This window comes from Prionailurus bengalensis, chromosome E1, assembly GCF_016509475.1.
Source record: "Prionailurus bengalensis isolate Pbe53 chromosome E1, Fcat_Pben_1.1_paternal_pri, whole genome shotgun sequence".
Taxonomy (NCBI): Eukaryota; Metazoa; Chordata; class Mammalia; order Carnivora; family Felidae; genus Prionailurus; species Prionailurus bengalensis.
In genome coordinates this window covers 6,787,410-6,810,008 of record NC_057347.1, presented here as the reverse complement: position 1 = coordinate 6,810,008, position 22,599 = coordinate 6,787,410, and the positions used below count along the sequence as shown (strand labels likewise).

At 43.5% G+C, this 22,599-nt stretch overlaps 1 protein-coding gene across 5 annotated transcripts in view; it reads right to left on the bottom strand.

Moving 5' to 3' along the window:
- The window catches only part of ARHGAP44 (Rho GTPase activating protein 44), a 179,678-nt gene that overhangs the window by 71,751 nt on the left and 85,328 nt on the right, over window positions 1-22,599 (bottom strand). For all 5 annotated transcript variants that reach the window (XR_006297753.1, XM_043583162.1, XM_043583159.1 and 2 more), the window contains exons 2-3: window positions 10,267-10,306; window positions 9,504-9,608 (exon numbers count right to left, since the gene is read on the bottom strand). Coding sequence is in view for 4 of the 5 variants with exons in the window: in XM_043583162.1 (XP_043439097.1) it covers window positions 9,504-9,608; window positions 10,267-10,306 (145 nt within the window). In the remaining variant the exon portion in view is untranslated. The remainder of the gene's footprint in view (window positions 1-9,503; window positions 9,609-10,266; window positions 10,307-22,599) is intronic.

Sequence of the window (22,599 nt, the reverse complement as noted above, 5' to 3'; positions counted from 1 at the left end):
AGAATTACTCGGCCCCAAACATCAAGAGTGCTGAGGCTGAGAAACCTGGTTTAAAGAGAAAAGTCTTCAATACATAAAGTCCTAAAATATCCCAATAATCAACCAGCAGAGATGCTCTGTCTTGAATGCAGACAGAACAATCATAGTGTCGATCTCTTCTGGTTTGTGTTGAGTACCTCAAGTCCCATGACCCCCGGCTTTAGGGCAGGACCTCAGATGTTCAGAATCCTTCTTTGAAATGTGACAAGGAAGAAAGCTAAGAGAGACGGTGCCTGTATCAGACTATAAAGGACTTTCAATAGCCAGGAGGTTGACATCTGTTGAAGAAACATACCTACTGGCTGATGACTCAAGTTTTTCTAACTATGGACAAAGATTAGTTCAATTAGTCCCATCAGAGGGTCTAAGTGAGCAAGAAACTGTGCCTGTGGGTGGCCAGAGGCACAAGGGTCAAGATCAACATAATAAAAACAGCCACTGATGATCATGAAGCTAACCAGTCTCAGGGAAGGACGGTGGGGACAGCCAAACATCTCTTCTGCAAAATGCAGACTAGAAAGACCAGCCTGAAGTGTAGGACTTTGGGTCCTGCTCTTGTGCGAGGGAAGCAACATAAGTTTCCAGCCATTCCTAGTCACTTAACACCCTCGCTAATGCCTCTGAGATGCTTTCAGGTGGCAGAGAGGGTAGTAGTCAGTGACAAAGTATCACACAGTGACAGGGACTCCTGTTTCAATGGCCCTTTCATTCTTAAGATTTTTAATGGGGAGAATGACCTTCCTCTCTCTCTCTCTCTTGTCCTTGGTCATATCTAGCTAGCTAGCTAGCTATTGGAGGAGGTCACCGAGAGGATGTGACTGCTGACTGACCCGTGCACTGGACCCAGGCAATCGGGAGGTTCCTCGCCCACTCCCCTGTCCTTGGAACATTCTATCCACCTGCCTCACTCAACCAGCAAGCTGCCTTAAGGACACAGCCCTGGGAGAGTAAAGTAAGGTGCTGTTGAGACCATCCGGACAGTCTACGCGACCAAACCCTAGTTGAGGTCTCTTTATGAACTTTTAAGATTTGGAGAGGGGGAGGGGGGATCTGTTGGTCTTATGACCACCCAAGACAAACCACGTGAATAAGCTTCCTTATTAAATCTGCCACCTACTTAACCTGGAGCGGTCTGTCTGCCTCTTCCTTTGGTCTCTGCTCGCCCTCTGTGTACACGGGCCAGTTTACTGGGCTTACAGTAAACTGAACAGGAACAGGAAATACATGGGCCTGGCACATGAAGTCACCAGAAGGGTTACAGCAACCAGTGCATCTGTGACTCTTGCCACCAGGCAGCCAGTGACAGGGACCAGCCTTTTGTGTACCCTTCCACAAAGATTCTAAGTGGATCCATTATACTCACGTGTGTCTGTTCTTAGAGGCTCTATTTCCCCCCACAAATGTTGGCATACAACATACACCACTCTGAGCCTTGCTCTCTGCTTGGTGTGGAGATACCGTGTGCCCCATTTCCCATGGTGACACACATGTCACCCATTCTTTCTTTCTGTTTCTAACGGATACACAGATCACTGAACAAAAACGACAACATTTATTTAAACAAGTCCTCTACTGGGGCACCTGGCTGGCTCAGTCGGCTGAGTGTCCGACTTCGGCTCAGGTCGTGATCTCACGGTTCGTGGGTTCGCGCCCCGCGTCGGGCTCTGTGCCGACAGCTCGGAGCCTGGAGCCTGCTTCGGACTCTGTGTCTCCCTCTCTCTCGGCATCTCCCCTACTCTCGTTCCATCTCTCTCTTTCAAAAAATAAATAAACATTACAAAAAACTAAAATAAACTTCCCTCCAATTCTAGAGGACTGATAGAACCTTAAGAATTAAGGTTAGGGAAGCCACAATGTTCCAGGGTCTGGAAGTCATCAAATCGACTTTTCTGAGATGACTGTTCCCTCTAAAATTATCTCGGGAACAATCAACACACTTTGTAGAATGACTAAGAGACAAAAAGTCTAATCCTAATATCCACTCTGTTTCCCCAACATACACACCCGTTCCCTCTAGTCCTGAAAACTGCTGATTCCAAGCCCAGGCAACTCCCGAGTTCACTCCCCAAAAGACACAGCCCAGACGGGCTGCTCAGGGCTCAGTAGTTGTCAATGGTCATTTCAGCTGAACGGTGGGGCCCCAATAATGGCAGTGGGTTACACCTCTTGAATATTTACTTACGTTAAGCACTGTGCTAGGCATTCCTGCGTATTACCTCACTGAGCTCCCAAACAATGCTATTGGGTAGAAATTCATTACTGTTCTCACCAAATGAAGAAGGCAAGAGATATACAAAGCTAACTGACTTGTCCAAGGTCAGGTATAAGCAGGAAACAGCAGACCTGGGCTTCAAGCTCAGGCGGTCAGCTTCCAGAGCTTAAGATCATGATGCTAACTTGCTTCTGGAGAGAAAAGGAAAGATTCAAACTGGCTTGCTGACATATCAGGCGGGTCCTGTGCCTAAAATACTCCTGGGCCATCCATTCATGACACAGATGTATTTTTAGCATTGCCTACCCTGTGGCGGGCCCTGTTCTAGGCATTAAAAACGCGGACGTGATGGATGGGCAAGATCCCTGCTCCCGTGGAACTCATGTATCCGTGGAGGGGAACGATCTTAAGGATTTCAGATAATCATATTACACACGATGAAGGAAATAAAATGAGGTGATGTGACTGGGGGAGGAAGGGAACGAACACATTAGGTGCTGAGAACCCCTGAGCTGAGAATCGAAAAATAAAAAAGTTGCGGGCACACCCGTGTTCTGCGACAGGTCAGTGCCACTGGGACAATGATGACAGCAGGCGGGAACAAGAGCTGAGCTCAGAGATGCAGGGGAAGGCGTATCATTAGGGCCCAAGGGTCAGGGTGAGGAGCTCAAATGTTATTCTACAATGGGAATCTTTGGGCGGGACTGAAGCAGGACAGTGGCATCGTCTGATCTCCGTTGTAGACAGTGGATTATAACGGGGATGGGTTTGGAGTGGAGAGTGGGGGACCCGTCGGGAACAGCTATGTTCAGGCCAGAGATGATGCCTGCATGGACGAGGGTGGCAAATGCTGAAGCCCGTGGAAATTGTCTGAAGGAAGACAGTGGGCCCTCTGGAAAGTCTGGGTGTGGAAAGAGAAAGATAAAGGGTAATGTCTAGGAGTCAAGGAGGTGGTTTTCCTGTACCATTCTTGACTGTTCCACCTTTCTTTGCTAGATCCTCCTCCAGTGAGGGCTTAAAATGTTGCAGGTCCTGGGGCTCTTGACTCAAGGCCATCTATCTCCTTAAGTGATCTCATCAAATCTTATGGAGTCTAGAGTTGCTCGAGCCAGAGACACCCCGAAAGCCCTCTTGACTCTTCAAACCCCCATGTCCATTCAAGACCCGGATGCTCTACATGGTGTATCTACCACATCTGCCAATTTCTCTCCATCTTCCCTGATCCTGGTGTATCTCCCAAAGATCGCCGCCATATTTCTCTCTCTTACTTCCACCATAGCCCCTGCCCCACACAACTGGGGCCCCTGCCCCATATGCCCCGCCATAGCCACCGCCCCATTTTTCACACAACTGCCAATAAATCAGACCATGCTGCTCCTGATGAAAGCACTGGTTCCCCACTGCTCTTAGAGATCAAGTCCAAATCCTTACCCTGCCTACACAGTGAGATGGGGTCCCCGCTGTCCCATTTCCTGCCTCTCCCCTTGTCATCATCCATACTCTACGACCCCCTCGTATTTCTCGAAAATGCCCCCGACTCCTTGCTGTCTCTGAAAACTCTGCACGTGTCATCCCCTGTCCTATAGGCACCTTGACCTCTTTTGGTCCCACTACCTTCTGCTGTCTTTAAAGGCCACTTCCTCACAGAAACCCTCTACTATTTAATTCCTAGTGACGCCTAATTACTGACTCCACGGAATGGCTGCTTCCCTGCAAGACTGTGAGCCTCCAGAGAACAGGGATCTTGCTGGGTTTGCTCAGCACGCGGCATTAAGTGTGGCTTCACGTGACAGACGTGGCCCTTTCCAAGTATTTAGTGATTAAGGTGGAGAAGGACTCCTCCTAACAGTGTGCTTGTTGAATGGCAATGCCCTACAGAAGAAACACAAGGACGGTGAAAAACCAATCATGTTCATTATACTGACGGTCTCAGAAACCAATGAATTAACCAGCTATTGGCCTGGACTAAAGGAAACAAAATGGCGACCTGATTCGTATCTTCTCTAGTCTCCATCCCACATAAGGAATCTGGTTTAGCTCAGTACCCACTGAATAATCCCACTCGGGTCACTGAGACAGTGCCAACCAAACTCCACTTCTCTGTCTGCTTCCGTGTGACAGCCAGCCCCGGCTTTCAGGTATACAGTAAGGCTGGAGTGTTGGAAACTACTAAACTGCTAAGAACTAATGAGCTCGGGGGCGCCTGGGTGGCTCGGTCGGTTGAGTGTCCGACTTCGGCTCAGGTCATGATCTCGCGGTCTGTGGGTTCGAGCCCCACGTCGGGCTCTGTGCTGACAGCTCGGAGCCTGGAGCCTGCTTCAGATTCTGCGTCTCCCTCTCTCTCTGCCTCTCCCCAACTTGGGCTTGCTCTCTCTCAAAAAACAAAACAAAACCAACAAAAAACAAAAAAACCCACAACTAGTGAGCTTGTTTAAAAACAAGCGCCAAATAAGGGGGTGCCCGGGTGGCACAGTCGGTTAAGCGTCCGACTCTTTGTTTCAGCTCAGATCATGATCTCACAGTCGTGGGATCAAGCCCTGCATCAGGCTCTGTGCTGACAGCATGGAGCCTTCTTGGGATTTCCTCTCTTTGCCCCTCCCCCCGCTCTCCCAAAATAAATGAGCATTAAAAAAAAAAAAAAAGTGACCAGTAGCAACAAACTGCCATGGGCTCCAATAAAAAGCTGTGCACCTTCCGGGATAAAGCCCCTTCCCATCCTGAGACTCTAGGACTCCACCTCTCATTTCCGCTGGCCTTATTCCCTGAGGACCATCTCTTGACCCTCTCTCTCCCTCTCTTTTTACAGAAGTATAGGTAGCAGACGATGATACATTAGTTTCAGATGCATAATGTAGTGATTCGACAACCCTATACCCATGCACGTTATCTATGCGCACTGTCACCATTGTATGATATTACCACACCACTGACTATTCCCCAGGCTGTCATCCCTGTGACTTATTCATCCCATAACTGGAAGCCTGGACCTCCCTCTCCCCTCCACCCCTTTCACCCATCCCCCGACCGCCTACCCTCTGACCTCCGTCAGTCTGTTCTCTGTATTTACATCTCCCTCTCTGAACACCTACCTTCCTCATTTAGTGTTAGCTCATTACTTTCTTCACTCCCAATCTTCCCCATTCTCTTCTATTTTTTTTTTTTTTAAGTTTCTCACTTAAAATTTTTTTTAATGTTTTATTTTTTGAGAGACAGAGAGAGACAGAGCGTGAGCAGGGGAGGGGCAGACAGAAAGGGAAACATAGAATCCAAAGTGGGCCCCAGGCTCTGAGCTGTCAGCACAGAGCCTGACGTGGGGCTCGAACCCATGAACACAAGATCATGACCTGAGCTAAAGTCGGACGCTCAACTTACTGAACTACCCAGGCACCCCCCTCTTTAAAAAAAAATTTTTTTTTAATGTTTTATTTTATTTTTTGAGAGACACAGAGCATGAGCAGGGGAGGGGCAGAGAGAAAGGGAGACACGGTTAAGGTTCTCACTTTTAATCCCTTTTTCTTTTTGCCTGTTCCTTGGATCTTGACACATCTCCTGACCTAATAATCTCAGAGAAATGAGCACATATTTCAGTATGAGGCAATTAACAAGTGCCATGGCTCCTCTTAAACCCCTGGATGTGTTACTTCAGAAAAAAACTGGAAAAATGGATTTGAGTCACGGCCTTGGACATTTTTTTCTGGCCGGTCTGAGGCTGTTCAATATTTAAAATAGCTCTTTGACTTTCTTTCCTGCCAGATCATATATTCGGTCCCAGGAGGACGTGAGAAGACTGATCAGCTCAAGAAATCAATGACCAAATCAGATGCTTGAAATTTATGCTGTGGAATCACTGACCTATATGTATTTGAGCAATGCCCCCGTATTGAGCACAGAATTCCTCCAGGTCGACCAGAGGGGTGTCCAATTTGTATAGTGATCACTGTAATCCTCAGGGCCTGACAACAGCCACTGTGTACCCCCCTCACCCCCCCCCCCCCCGGCCAACAGCAGCCCCATCACCTGTGTCCCAGCTAGCGAATCATGGCCAGCCATGGCAACACCATTTCTCACCAACACGTATTCCCCTCTTTAGCCTCCCTTGCAGCTAGGGCAACATAAAATAAATTATTTTGGGAAAGTCTTTTCTCTTCCCCAATAAAAACAAAACAGAAACAAGCATGCAAAGATAGTTGATCTTCTATACCACCCTCACATGTTCCACCTCTGATGGGGTTAACATGAAGATGTGATGCCTGGAGCCACAGCAGCCACGTTACAACTACTAGGAGGGACAAGAACATCGCAGACATGCTGGCCCAAAGCTGATGAATATACCTTGGGACCCACTACCTCAGACATCTCATTAAGTGATAAGTAAGATCCTTTATGCAAAAGTCACAATCAGTGTGTTAACTATGTCTTGCATTTGCTGTAATCTGAGGCTTTGACATCTGGTGCCTTGATGACCCTGGGGGGGACCACCTCTGCCAGGGTTAGCTGATTTTTTTTTTAAATGTTTATTTATTTTTGAGAGCGAGAGACAGAGAGAGACAGAGCACAAGTAAGGGAGGGCCAGAGAGAAAGGGACACATGGAATCTGAAGCAGGCTCCAGGCTCTGAGCTGTCAGCACAGAACCCGACAGGGGCTTGGACTCATGAAAAGCCAGATCATGACCTGAGTTTCAAGTCAGACGCTTAATCGACTGAGCCACCCAGGCGCCCCCATTATCATTTTTTTTTAATGTTTATTTTTGAGAGAGAGAGAGAGAGAGAGGCAGGCAGAGTACAAGCAGGGAAGAGGCAGAGAGAGAGGGAGACACAGAATCCAAAGCAGGCTCCAGGCGCTGAGCTGTCAGCACAGAGCCCGGATGCGGGGCTCGAACCTATGAACCATGAGATCATGACCCGAGCTAAAATCGGATGCTCAACCAACTGAGCCACCCTCAGTTTATTTATTTTTGAGAGAGAGAATGAGGGCAAGCAGGAAAGGGGCAGAGAGAGGGGTCAGAGGTTCTGACGTGAGCTCTGTGCAGACAGCAGGGAGACCAACACGGGGCTCTAACCCACGAACTGTGAGATGAGACAAAGTTGGATGCTCAACTGACTGAGCCACCCAGGGGTCACGGGTTAGCCAGTTCTCAGAGACAGTCGACAATTCACCCATGACTGTGCCTTTCAAATGAAAACCGACCAACCCACAGCTTGCACCCCAATGCGTTCGTTTATGGGGCTCTCATCGTCCAAGCCACCGTCCATCTGCCCTAACCACCTCAGAGCCAGGTACCAGACATTAGAGACGGCCCCGTGCCCCAGAGCCTGCTGAAGTTACTCAATCCGGCCAACTCTAAGCCTCTTTATCCTGCCTCAACTATTCCTTCCAAGGGAAAGCATGATCAACTCTTGCATGCATTTGCCGCTCTCTGTCCTGTCTGACCCTGGTGTTTCCCCGTGTGGCCCTCCATGACATAGTGTCTCCCTCCCCCATCAAACTTATCTTTTCAATGCCAATGATCCCCTAACCTGGTGGCCTCTCCCTATCTTAAATTTCCTATTAATATATTTTAGAACACGTGGGGAGCCAATGCCTCCTAACTGATACAGTTTGCAAAGATCCTCAGTCCAATTAAAACCCTACAGGTCTAGGCAATTTTATCTTATCCCAGGGGAGAAAAAAAAAAAAAAAAAAAGGTCTAGCAAGAATCAACCTACCAACACCAAAGGCCACTTTCAAACCCCTAGTGGTAACATTTGGATGCTACTCCTGAGCTTGAGTGGGGTAGGGGCAGAGAGACAGAGGGAGACACAGAATGTGAAGCAGGCTCCAGGCTCTGAGCTGTCAGCACAGAGCCCGACACGGGGCTCGAACTCACGAACCTTGAGATCGTGACCTCAGCCGAAGTCGGACACTTAACTGACTGAGCCGCCTAGGCGCCCCTGCAGACTCTCCCTTTAGACGGTTCGGGTGCCCCTTGCTAAAACACTGGATACACACAGAATTACTTCCACAGATATTTCCCAAACCCTGTGAATATTGTCTTTCTGCCACACGTAAGTGATTCCTTCTGGGAATGTTAAGAAAGAAGACACGAGCACTGGGAAGAAGATGGAATGATTGACAGGGAAGGTTCTAGAATGGCAGCATGAGACGGGATGGAGCATCCGGACACATCGCATGACAGTCACTCAACATGAGCCCGCTTAAGCTGGGGGTGGGAGGCTCAGGAAGACCCCTGGGAAACAGAGGTCAACAGTAACTGCATGCCAGAGACAGAAAGACACCAAGCATGTTGACCATAAACTCAAGGAGGATTAAAACCTCCTAGATGGCAGAGTCCTTGAAATAAAGCCAATGGAACCTCTAAGAATTTGTTTTAATCTCTGGTGGAGTTGGGGGCGGGGAGGAGGTCAGGAGGGAAGCCAGAGACGACTGGTTCCAGCAAGGACTATTCAACAGGATCGCAATAGGCAATGCCTCTTGTTCCTAACGCAGCTTATCCACTAAGACATTAGGATACCTTCATTTGTTAGGCTCTCTTGCAAGGTTTCATTAACTTTTATTAACCTTTCGGTAGCCTTCCCTTACAGGGAAGGGGTGCCCGGGTGGCTCAGTCGGTTAAGCCTCCAACTCTTGGTTTCGCTTCAGGTTATGATCTCACGGTTTCAGGAGTTTGAAATCCGCGTCGGGCTCTGTGCTGGCAGCACGGGGCCTGCTTGGGATTCCCTCTTTCTCCCTCTTTCTGCCCCTTCCCCACTCACACTGTCTCTGTCTCTCTCAAAATAAATACACTTTAAAAATAAACAAATAAAATGAAGTTTTCATTATAGGGAAAATGATTTTCACAATGGTCTTTACAGGTGCCCTAGGGGGGATTTTTTTCCATGGGATCCTAAATATCTGGAGGCACAGGGAGCCTGTAAGTGAGACAAAGCAGAGAGAAGACAGCTTAGAGCTTCCCTAACCATGGAATCCCAAGCACACCCTGGTTGCTCCCGTCTGGGGAGAGAGGGACGGAGGGACAGGGTCTTGCCTGCTGAGGGCGGGGAAGGATGCCTCGGGCAGGGTTCAAGGGCAGGAAGGGGTGGGCAGGGGCTGCCACACGGCAGAAACACAGGACACGTCAACCCTCAGACACAGAAATGGCCGTAGAAAGACAGCGTAACCAAACACGGCCCACCCCAGGAGCGGGACCCCTGTCCTCCGATGGCCAGGTTTAAGCTGCCGGGGTGGTGCGGTCAGGGCGTGGGGGGTACTTACAGAGCGCTTGTCAGCCTCGGCCCCTTGCTGGCCCTGGAGACATGCGGTGAGCTTCTTGTGCGTGCTGTGGGAGACTTGCTTCACCAGCTCCAGGCGTTTCTCCACCTGCACACAGAGCAGCGGGCGGGGTGACCAGGTGAGGGCAAGGTCAGGAGAAGCAGGGCCATCCATCTGGGCAACCGCGGGAGAAGAGCCTACCCCGTGTCTGGGCAGAGACAAGCACTGCTGGGGGTTCAACACCCAACGCTGGAGAACCAGAGCTGGGGGGAGGGAGGGACAATCACAGACGAGGAGACTCTGTGACCCCGCAGTGAAATGACAGCCAGGTCTCCTGAAAAGTCTTATTACCTAAACCGGTATTTAAAGTAATATATAGGGGTGCCTGGGTGTCTCAGTCGGTTGAGCCTCCGACTTTAGCTCAGGTCGTGAGTTCGAGCTCCGCATCAGGCTCTGTGCTGATGTCTCGGAGCCTGGAGCCTGCTTTGGATTCTGTGTCTCCCTCTCTTTCTGTCCCTCCCCAGCTCACACTCTGTCTCTCTCTCTCTCTCAAAAAAAAAAAAAAAAAAAAAAAACAAACTAAAAAAACCCCCACTTAAATAAACATTAAAAAAAATAAAGTAATATCATAAAGGGAAAGAAGCTGTGTCTAAACAGACTGCATGAGGAGCAGTGTAAGCGGTTTAAACGGGCACTGGGAACGACTCAGTTTTAACGGGAAGATATATTTCATGTCTATATGCTCAGGGGCCTGTGACAACCTTACCTGAAGAAGGTCTTCACTCAGAACTTCAGTCTTTTCTGCCCTAAAGAGAAAATTGAGAAATATATCAGTGAAAAAAAAAAAAGAAAGAAAAAAGAAAAAATTAAGAACACAGTCTCGTACTTATTTCCCACTTCCTCTGCTCACGGTGAGACTAGAAGAACACACATTATTAGTGGACATTTCTAGCAAGAGAAAATACAGACCATACTGGCATTTACTGGGAACCTTAAATACTCTGGCAAGTAAGATCCTCTGAAGAGTCTATTACCGTCTCGACCCAGGATGAAGGACAGCAAAACCATTTCTGCTGTTCCAGACATTTTTTTTTTTTAAGTAACAGAATTAAGCATGTTCCCCAACTTGTACCCCATGGCCTCCCCCAAACAAGCAAGAAAAAGTAACAGAAATCTGACCAGGGATCGATAAACAGCAAACAAGAAGAAAACATGGATTCCTAGTGATAAACTCAAATGCCACCATTCAGAGCTGGCAACCAAGTGTTAGGCGCCCCTGCCAGCAAGTGGGGGTGGGGGAGCTTGAACCCGAGATGAACACATCTGGAGAGAGAGAGAACCTAGACACGGGCCGAAGTGCCCCCAACCTCTTAGCAACCCCCGCATCACATCAGGGGAGAATGCGAATCTTATATGGCGCAAAGCATTCCTAATTTATTGTCTAGAGAATCTCAGGGATAAGGTTCGGTCAGCGATTTCTCTCCCGTGGGCGTGTTCTCTGTCTGTCATCTTGTCTCTCTGGGGGGTCACTCTCTCCCTCTCACACGCACACATACAAACTGCAAATTCCCATGAAAACAGATGATCAACACTCAAGGTACAGAGGAAGAAAACACAATATACGGAGGGCCTGAAGAACTTCAAGGACCAGAATTGTCAAAGATGGCAACATATGCATGAAATACTGAAGAACTAACGATACACTGAAACATTAGTGCCAGGACTTTCACTCCTGGGGAGACGGAGGGAACACATTTCACCTATTTCCCATCGCTAACTAAAAGCAAAACCTTGGGGCTTTCCGCATAAAACGCAAGACTTTGCAAGGCGGACAGAAGGTAGACTGGCCAGTGACCGCCAGACCCAACGAACGGCATGGTGTGAAATATGGGACTTCTGCCTCACATATTCCACACTTGAAGCTGTGAACGGAAATACCAGTGAGTGCAGACATAAAAAGTCCAACAAAAGCCAGGTCCCTGTAGCCCGGGGATCAGGAAGGCGGCAGCCTAGCAAGAGAGAAAATGTTCATAGATAATGACTGCTCACTCCAGCCAAATGCTACAGAAGAAGAAACCGTTGTCCTACCCCATCCACACCAGCCAACACTGGGAAGGGCACCTAGCCTTTCACCCTTGCCTGGCTATAACAAAGCACCCAATCCTCCCCTTCCTCTCGGCCAGTGTAGGTAGCATCAGAGACGTTTGAGTATGGAGCTGGGACATTTGTCACTGCTCAGCTACAACAATGGAAACCATATGAGCGGTCCACACATCCACCCTCACCTTGTGTTGACAAAGCCTCTGCCTCCTCCTCCGGGAACGCGCTGTAACGGGAGGCCCAGGGGAGTCGAGACTTTCACAGTAACCAAACCACCCTCTGGATGGCAACAAAATGGAAGCCTAGTGGGGAGCAAAAATGAGCCACTCCCAGCCAGGGCGATATCAGTGAAGGCCTAATGGGGAGCCAGAATTCCCACTCTCACCCAGCAGTAATGAGGGGCATCACCCTCTTGGGGGTGTGGGGACCAGTGACGGCCAAGGGGGGAACGAGGACTTCTATTTCCACCTGGCAGTAACAAAGCAGAATTCTCCCTTCCCTTGCTAGAATGAGATCAGAGGAAGTCAGCTAAAAGAGAAAATTTAAATAAAACCCAGCATCTCATCATATAAGACAACAGTCAAGTATCAATAAAAACTTGCATATCCTATCAAGAACCAGAAAGATCCCAACTTGAATGAGGGCAATCAATGAATGCCAAGAGCAGGATGACGGAGACGTTTGAATTATCTGACAAAGACTTTAAAGCATTCGCCAAGAAAATGCTTTGATAAGCATTTATGAACGTGCTTGAAATGAATAAAAAAAATATAGAAAGTCTCAGAACAGAAGATATAAAAAAGAAGAAAATGAAAATTTTAAAGTTGAAAACTGTAATAATCTAAGTTAAAAATCCTGGTAGATTGGGGGGGGTGCCTTGAGGGCTCACTCGTTTGGGGGTCTGACTTTGGCTCAGGTCAGGATCTCATGTTTTGTGGGTTCGAGCCCCGTGTCGGGCTCTGTGCTGACAGCTCGGAGCCTGGAGCCTGTTTCCGATTCTGTGTCTCCCTCTCTCTCTGTACTCTGTCTCTCTCAAAAATAACCGCCCCCCCCCACCAAAAAAAAAAAAAATTCCTGGTGGATGGGTTCAACTGTCGAATGGAGAAAGCAGAGGAAAAAATCTGTGAACTGCAAGAAAGCACAAGAGAAACTTCCCAGTCTAAACAACAGAACAAAGATAGAACAAACAACCCAAACCAAAGCATTAGGGACCTGTGGAACTATAGTGGAAGATTAAATGTTTATGTCATCAGAGTCCCAGAAGAGGGAAAAGAAGGGGGCTGAAGAAATGCTCAAAGGTATAATGGCTGAAAACTGCCCCAATTTGGCAAAAGATGTAATATTCAAGAAGCTGAGCACATACAAACAGGATAAACACAAGGAAGTCCTCACCAAGACTCATAGTCAAATTTCTGAAAACTAAAGACAAAGAAAGACTCGAGAACAGTGAGACAAAAATGATACCTTACTAACGGAGGGGAAACAACTCAAACTACAGAAGATTTCTGATGAGAGACCACAGAGGACAGAGGGATGTGGTACACCATTTTCCAAGTACTGAAAGAAAATAACTATACAATACCTATACAATAGGTATACAATACAATAACCTACAATCCTATATCCAACTAAAATATCCTTTAGGAATGGAAAAACATCAGGACGTTCTCAGATAAAAGAAAACCAACAAAACGTGTCATCAGCAGGCTCGTCTTAAAGAACTGCGAAGGGAAGTTCTGAACAAAGAAAGAGAAATGGTAAAAGAAATAACCTTCAAGTATCAGGAACGAAAAAAAGAACCTGGTGGTCCAAAATAGTAAATGAAACGGTCTTCTTTCTCCCCTTGAGTTTCCTATATTAATGGTTGAAGCAAAAAATTTATAACATTGTGTATATGGCTCTATATGGATGTAAAGGAAATGTTTAATACAATTATACTTTATTTGGAAGAGGGTAAAGGGACATAGAGGGAAGTAAAGGTTCTAGATTTCACTGAAACTGGGAAAATAAAGATACTAGTATGCTGTGATAAGCTGTGTATATGTAATAACCAGAGCCAAGGCTAAAAAAGCTACATAAGAAGATACACTCAAACATGTCATAGAGAAATCAAAATGTAACCTAACCCAGAAGGAAAGACAAAACAAAACAATGAAAAACAGAAAAACCAAACATAAAATAAAAAATAGTGGACGTAAGCCCTAAACCAGCCATACTTATGTTAAATGTCAATGGTGTAAATATACCAGTCAATAGAGATCGGCAGAGTAGGTTAAAAATGTTGTCTAAGAGAATCTCACTTCAAAGGACTATTTTCTTTTTTAACGTTTATTCATTTTTGAGAGACAGAGTGAAAGTAGGGGAGGGGCAGAGAGAGAGGGAGACCCAGAATCTGAAGCGGCTCCAGGCTCTGAGTGGTCAGCAGAGTCCCACATGGAGCTCGAACTTGGGAAGGTGAGATCATGACCTGAGTCGAATGAGAATCTCACTTCAAATATAATTATATGAGTAGGTTGAAAGTAAAATTGTAGAAAAATATACTACATAAACATTAGTCAAAAGCAAGCAGGAGTACCCATATTAACATATGAAGTAGGCTTCTAAGACAGAGAAAATGACTAGCGACAGAAAGGAGAATCATATATTCATAAAAGATCAATCGAATAGGAAGACACAGCAATCCCAAGTGCGTATGAACTAAACAACAATACTGCAAAATACATAAAGCAGAAACTTATAGAACTAAAAGGACACATAGACAAATCCACATTCGTAACTGGAGACATCAATACTTCCTCTCTCAACTACTGATAGACCAACTAGATATACAAAATTAGGAAGAATAAGTAAGGACACAATAACTCCATTAACCAATAGATTTTAACTGACATTTATAGAACACTGCATTCAACATCAGCAGACACATACTTTTTCCAGGGCTCATGGGACATATACAACATACACCATCTGGGGTCATAAAACAAACCTCAGTTAACTTGAAATAAATGAAATCATAGACAATGCATTATCCAACCACAGAAGATGTCAAAATAGAAATCGGTAACAGAAAGATAAGAAGAAAATATTGGAAAGTTCAAATACTTGGACACTAAATGAAACACCTCTAAATAATCCATGGGCCAAAGAGAAAGCCTCAAAAGAAATAAATAAAAAATACTGACCTGAATAAAAATGAAAATACCATGTATCAAATGTTGGATGCAGCCAAAGCAGTGCTAAAGAGGGAAAATGGTAGCACTAAAATCCACACATTAGAAAAAGAAACATTCTCAAATTAAAATATAAGTTCCTACTGCAACACCTATAAAAAGTGAGTTAAGGGGCGCCTGGGTGGCGCAGTCGGTTGAGCGTCCGACTTCAGCCAGGTCACGATCTCACGGTCCGGGAGTTCGAGCCCCACGTCAGGCTCTGGGCTGATGGCTCAGAGCCTGGAGCCTGTTTCTGATTCTGTGTCTCCCTCTCTCTCTGCCCCTCCCCCGTTCATGCTCTGTCTCTCTCTGTCCCAAAAATAAATAAACGTTGAAAAAAAAATTAAAAAAAAAAAAGTGAGTTAAAATAAATCCAAAGGAAGGACATCATAAAGATAAGGGCAGAAATGAGTGAATTTAAAACAAAAAAATAATAATAGAGAAAAATCAATGAAAGAAAGATCGGGTCCTTTAAAAAAGTAAGGACAATTGAAATACACTGTAGCATGACTGAAAAGAAAGAAAAAGACAAATCACCAATAGTAGGAGTGAAACAGGAAATATCACTACAGAACACTGTAAATTTCAAAATGTCTTTGAACAACGTTACACAGGTAAATTTGACAACTTGTATATGATGGACTAATTGTTCAAAAAAAAAAGTTACTATAATATACCCAATAGGAATAGACAATCTTAACAGTCTGTAACTAGCAGGAATTTGAACTTCTACGATTAACTACCTCCCACCCTGCGAAGTCTTCACAAAATAATTCCACCAAACGTTTAAAGAAGAATTGACACCAATTCTATACAATGTCTTACAGAATATAGAAGAGGAGGGAATACTTCCCAATTCATTTTATGAAGCGAATATTCTTTTGATACCAAAGCTAGACAAAAAACTAAAAATAAATAAATAAATAACATTAAAAGTAAGGTAACTGTAGACTAATATTCCCCATGAATAGAGACGTACAAATCCTTAACAAAAGATTACCAAAAGAATTCAATAATATATAAAAATAATCAGGGGCGCCTGGGTGGCGCAGTCGGTTAAGCGTCCGACTTCGGCCAGGTCACGATCTCGCGGTCCGGGAGTTCGAGCCCCGCGTCGGGCTCTGGGCTGATGGCTCGGAGCCTGGAGCCTGTTTCCGATTCCGTGTCTCCCTCTCTCTCTGCCCCTCCCCCGTTCATGCTCTGTCTCTCTCTGTCCCAAAAATAAATGAAAAACGTTGAAAAAAAATTAAAAAAGAAAAAAAAAAGAAAAACCATATGCAATTCAATTCAAAACCCATTGTTGGTGAAAACTCTCAGAAAGCTAACAATAGAAGGGAAAGTCCTCAATTTAAATAACATGTGTAAAACAAAACAAAACAAAACAGAAACAATATCCTACAGTTAACGTTATAGTTAGTGGTGAAAGATGAGATGCTTGACTTCCGAAGACCAAGAACAAGGCCAGTATGTCTGTACTCGACATTCATTCAACACAGTGCTACGCATCTGAGTCAGTGCAGTAAGGCCAGAAAAGTAAACATAAACCAAAGAGATCTGAAAGGAACAAATTAAAATATCCCTATTTACCGATGACATTATTGTCTATGTAGAAAATGCCAAAAAACCTACAGCGTGCGAGCAGGGGAGGGAGGGAGAGAGAATCTTCGGCTCAGCATGGAGCCTGACGCAGAACTTGATCCCACAACCCTGGGATCACGCCCTGAGCCGAAATCAAGAGTCAGATGCTCAATCGACTGAGCCACGCAGGTGCCCCTCCGATGGGAATTTTTTAAGGTGATGGGTTGCCCCGTATCCCGTTTGTGCTGGTGGTCACACAAATCCATGTGTGTTAAAACTCAAAGAACCGTAACGAAAACGTGAGGTTTACTTTGTGCAAATTTTTAAAGTAAAAAATAATTTCTTAAAAGAAAATCGAGATAATAGACAATAGCAGAAGTCAATGAGGGAGGATGAGGTGAATGAGGGGGGGAGTTAAGTATTCTCAGCTCCTGGGGGCGCCTAGGTGGCTCAGTTGGTTGAGTGTCTGCCTTTGGCTCAAGTCATGATCTCGGGGTTCCTGAGAGTCCCACATCCAGCTTTTTGCTGTCTTTGTGGAGCCCCCTTTGGATCTTCTGTCCTCTCTCTCTGCCCCTCCCTCACTTGTGCCTGCATGCACCCTCTCTCCCCACCCTCCTCTCTGTCCCTCCCAGGTTGGTACTCTCTTTGTCTCTTTCTCAAAAATAAACATTTTTTAAAAAGGCCTAAACACGCCAGTTAAACACTAAACATGTTCAGCATAAAAATAAATAATAAAGAGAATTAGCATAAAGCTAGATTTTTAAAAACTAAGAACTGTATCTAAAACATAAACAATCAGAAGATTAAAGAGAAAAACAGGGAAAAAAAAACATACCAGGCTATTTCTAATTAACATTATAATAATGTTGGCCAAAATAGACTTTGAGGCAAAAAATAAAATAAAATAAAATAAAATAAAATAAAATAAAATAAAATAAAATAAAAAACAAAAAAAACCCAAAAAAACAACATTAAAAGGGAGAGAGGATTGCAATATAATGATAAAAGTCTACCTCATCAGGGGCTATGAGAATTTGAAACTTGGATGTACCTGTTTAGAACCACAAACTATATAAATCAAAACTGACAGAACTTCAGGGAAGCCCTAAAAAAATACCATAATTGAAATGTCAGCATTTCCCTTTTAATTAATGAGAGGTAAGGCAGAAAAAAAAAGTTAATCAAGATACAGAGGATTTGAAAAACTTAAGTCAACAGGATTTATTTGACAGACATACATGGAACCCTGAATATCATCACTATAGAATATAAATTCTTCTCATGCACACAAGAATTCATTTCCAAAAATTAACCACTTACTAGCCTATAAAGCTCTTCTCGATCAACCCCAAAGAAACAGATGCCTTGCACATGATGTCTTCTGACCCCGGTGCAATTTAGTTTGAAATCATTAACTAAAAAGTTAAAATTAAAAAGCAACAACAACAAAACAAGATTTGGAAACTTCAAAACAATTCTAAATAGCTCATAGGTCAAAATGAAGGTGTTAGAATTTTTTAAATATTTGGAATTGAAAAACAATTAAAATACTGCATATCAAAACTTGTGAGCAAAGTGATACTTTAAAAAAAATACAGAAACTTGGGATGCCGGGATGGCTCAGTCAGTCAAGTGTACTACTCTTGATTTCGGCTGAGATCATGATCTCGAGGTTTGTGATACCGTACAGATGAAAACAATAAATGAAAGTGACGAACAGTTTTATTTGAAAACAGACAAAATGGCCAAATAGCTAGAAAAATAAAGCAAGCACAAACTGACTTAAGGATAAATAGGATGCCAGGGGCGCCTGGGTGGCTCAGTCGGTTAAGAGTGCAAATTTGGCTCAGGTCATGATCTCGCTATTCCTGAGTTCAAGCCTCGAGGTGGGCTCTGTGCTGACAGCTCAGAGCCTGGAGCCTGCTTCGGATTCTGTGTCTCCCTCTCTCTCTCTCTCTGTCCCTTCTCTACTCACACTCTGTCTCTCTCTCTCTCTCTCTCTCAAAAATAATAAACATTAAAAAAAAGAATTCATTGGATGCCTTAATAGTCCTATAAACATTTAAAAAACATTAAAGCAGCAATTAAATATCTTTCCACGACGGAAAAAGAGGACCAAGGTGTTTAGCAAGAAAATTTCCAAGAAATGCTTCTTTCCAAACTTGCACAAACTTCAAAAGAATAAAAAAAGAAGCTACACCCGCAGCTCATTCTAAGAGACAAGTATAACATGTTACAAAAACTACACAAGGATGTGCAAAGAAAATCAATCATAGACTGGTTCTGTATATTAACAATGATACAAATACCCTAAACAAAATTAATTAGCACATTATGAGCAAATCAGATAAATTGCTAGACTGCATGAGTGGTTTTTGTGGGTTTTTAAGACTTTACTTTTGTGGTTTTTTTAATGTTTGTTTATTTCTGAGAAAAAGAGACAAAGAGAGCAAGAGAGTGCACTTGTGAGCGGGGGAGGGGCAGAGAGAGGGACACAAAGGATCTGAAGCAGGCTCCAGGCTCTGAGCTGTCAGCACAGAACCCAACATGGGGCTCAAACTCACAAACCATGGGTTCATGACCTGAGCTGAAGTCGGACACTTAACCAACTGAGCCACCCAGGCTCTTCTAAGATTTTAAGTAATCTCTATACCCATCGTGGGGCTCGAACTCACAACCCCAAGATCAAGATTTACATGCTCCATTGACTGAGTCAGCTAGTTGTCCCAGGAGTGCTTTAACACTAGAAATCTGCAAGTGTAATTCTTCACGCTGACAGGTTAAATGATAAACCATGACTATCTCCGGCAATGCAGACAAAATATTTAATAAAATTCAATGCCTATTCATGAAAAAATTTTAAAAATGTTAAGGAAAATCCTTATGTTTGTATTTTCAAACATACCTATAAAACATTATTCTTAATGGGAACATGTTAAAAATATTCCCTTTGAAGTGAAGAATAAGACAAAAATGCCCACTATCGCTTTCTACCCAGCTTATAAGTAAGCAACTAAAATAGAAGATTTAAAAACTAAAGAGAAAGAACCTAAACTAATATAACCTATAGAAGTTATAGAAAATAACTGGGGTGCCTGGATGGCTCAGTCAGTTATGCGTCTGACTTCAGCTCAAGTCATGATCTCACAATTCGTGGGTTTGAGCCCCCCAGCAGGCTCTGTGCTGACAGCTTAGATGGAGCCTAGAGCCTGCTTCAGATTCTGTGTCTCCCTCTCTCTTTGCTCCTCCCTGGCTCGTGCTCTGTCTCTCAAAGATAAAAATGTTAAAAAAAAAATAAGTTATTTAAAAGAATCTAAGTTTCCAATGATAGTTGGCTATAAAAGCAATATAACAAAATCAATATAGTCAGCAAATACTAAGAAAAACTAATTTTAAAAATCATTTAACATGGAACAAATATAGAATACATTTAATAAGAGACTGGCGATAGCTTATAGAGAAAGATTTAGCAAAAGACATTAAAAAGACAAATGGAGAGACATACTATATTTATGGAAAGAATTAACTTTGTAAAGATATCAGTTCTCTTTATGCCGATGCAACCCTAATAAAAAAGTTTCAATATTAACTTAAAACTGAGTTAATGAGCTAAATCTTAAACTTATAAGGAATGCAAGATGTAAGAAAAAAACACGAATATCTGTAGGAAGAATTAGTTGGAGGAACTTCACTACCAGACGCTGAAACTTACTCAAGTCAGAGTAATTAAGATAGTATTGATTCTATCAGTGTTCACACTGAACATGAGAACAGAAGACAATGTTGGGGAATAGACTCACACACACAAAATGATAGATAGAGGTGTTATCCCAGATTGTGGAAAAGGGGTGTTATTCAATATGTAGTGCTGGGTCAACTGCATATCCCCCCGCCCAAAAAAAAGAAAGAAAAGAGAGTTCTACCCAACACTATGCATAAACGCCAAGTCCCAACGAATTAAAGACTTAAACTTAAAAGGCAAGACGTTAAAACTTCTGGGAAAACACATATGGCATATCTTGTATTTCTGACCATGGAATGACACTTTGAGAAAAAAAGATCAGCCATAAAAGAAAAGAATAATAAATATATTTACATGAAAACTAACTTGTTCCAGTAGATGAGAAAAATATCTAAAAAGAAAGTCAGAAAATGGAGAAAGATATATGTAAAAAAGTATGTAACTGCTGAAGTATTAAAATTCAGGTTGTATCAGGAACTCCCAAAAGTCAATTAAAAAAACAAATAAATCAACTCTACACTATAACAGGCTGAAGACTGGCACGGCTTAAATGAGAAAATTCTAATGATTAACAAATATATAAAAACACGGCCAACCTCGTTAGGAACCAGGACTATGCAAATGAAAGCTACAAAGAGATATCATTCTATATCTTCCAGTTTGATGAAAACGCATGTCTGACAATTCCAAATAGTGATGATACGGAGGAATGAGGATCTCTACAAAGCACTACGTTAAGTATGAATTGTTAACAGCATTGTAGAAAACCATGTGTCATTATCTTGTACATTTAAGACTGAAACTCAGTACCCAAACATCTTTTAACAAAACAGTACAGAATATTTACTCTCTTTATGTCTGATGCACTCTAATATTTTCTAGTATGCTCACTAAATCGATTCCATTATCACTAATGAGTTGGAACCTGCGTTCCAAAACAAACACTGTCCTACAGAAACCCCTGCACATTTACCAGGAGACATTTATAAAACGTTCCTGGCAGTTTTTTTGTTTGTGTGAGATTTTTTTTTTTTGCAAAATAAAAATTAAAACATGAGGGGAAAAAAACTCCATCAAAAAGAGAATAAAGATATACCCAAAATAATACAATACCTAGGAATAAACATAACCAAAGAGGCAAAAGATCTGTACTCTGAAAACTATAAAAAAAGAAAGTGATGAAAGAAATTGCAGGTGACATAAAGAAATGGAAAAACATTCCATGCCCATGGATTGGGAGAACAAATATTGTTTAAATGTCTATACCACCCAAAGCAATCTACACATTTCATGCAATCCCTATCACAACACCAACAGCAGGGTGTCTGGGTGGCTCAATTGGTTAAGCGCCTAACTCTTGATTTGGGCTCTGGTCATGATCTCATGGTTTGTGGGTTTGAGCCCTGCGTTGGGCTCTGTGCTGACAGCATGAGACTGCTTGGGACTGTCTCTCTTAACCCTCCTTCTCGCTCTGTCCCTCCCGCGCTCACGTGCATGCTCTCTCTCTCAAAATAAACTTAAAATACCAACAGCACATTGTGCAGGACCACAAAAGTCCTTGAGTAGCTAAAGAAATCTTGAAAAAGAAAAGAAAAGCTGGAGGCATCACAATTCCAGACTTCGAGTTATATTTCAAAGCTGTAGGAGTCAAAACAGTATGGTCCTGGCACAAAAACAGACACATAGGTCAATGGAAGAGGATAGAAAATAACCAGAATAAACCCACAATCATATGGTCAATTAATCATTGGCAAAGTAGGAAAGAATACTGAACGGAAAAACACACAGTCTCTTCAACAAATGGTGCTGGGAAAACTGGACAGCAACATGCAGAAGAATGGAACAAGTCCACTTTCTTACACCATGCACAAAAACAAATTCGAAATGGATGAAAGACCTAAATGTGAGTCATGAACCATAAAAATCCTCAAGGAGAACACAGGCAATAACTTGTTTGACGTTGGTTGCAGAGACTTCTTTGAAGATATGTCTCCCGAGGCAAAGGACACAAAAGCAAAAATAAACTGTCAGGACTTAATAAAAATAAAAATCTTCTACACAGCGAAGGAAAACAATCAACAAAACTAAAAGGCAACCTGTGGAATGGGAGAAGATATTTGCAAATGACATATCTGTTAGAGTTAGTGTCCAAAATATATAAGGAACTTCTAAAACTCAACTCCCCAAAAGCAAATAATCCAATTAAAAAATGGGCAGAAGACATGAACAGACATTTCTCCAAAAGCATACAGATGGGCCAAGAGACACAAGAAAAGATGCTCATCATCCCACATCCTCAGGGAAAATACAAATCAAAACCACCATGAGATACCACCTCACACCGGCCAAACGGCTAAAGTCAACACCACAAGAAACAACAGGTGTTGGCGAGGATGTGGAGAAAAAGGAACCCTCGTGCACTGTCGGTGGGAAGGCACAATGGTGCAGCCACTGCAGAAAACAGTAAGGA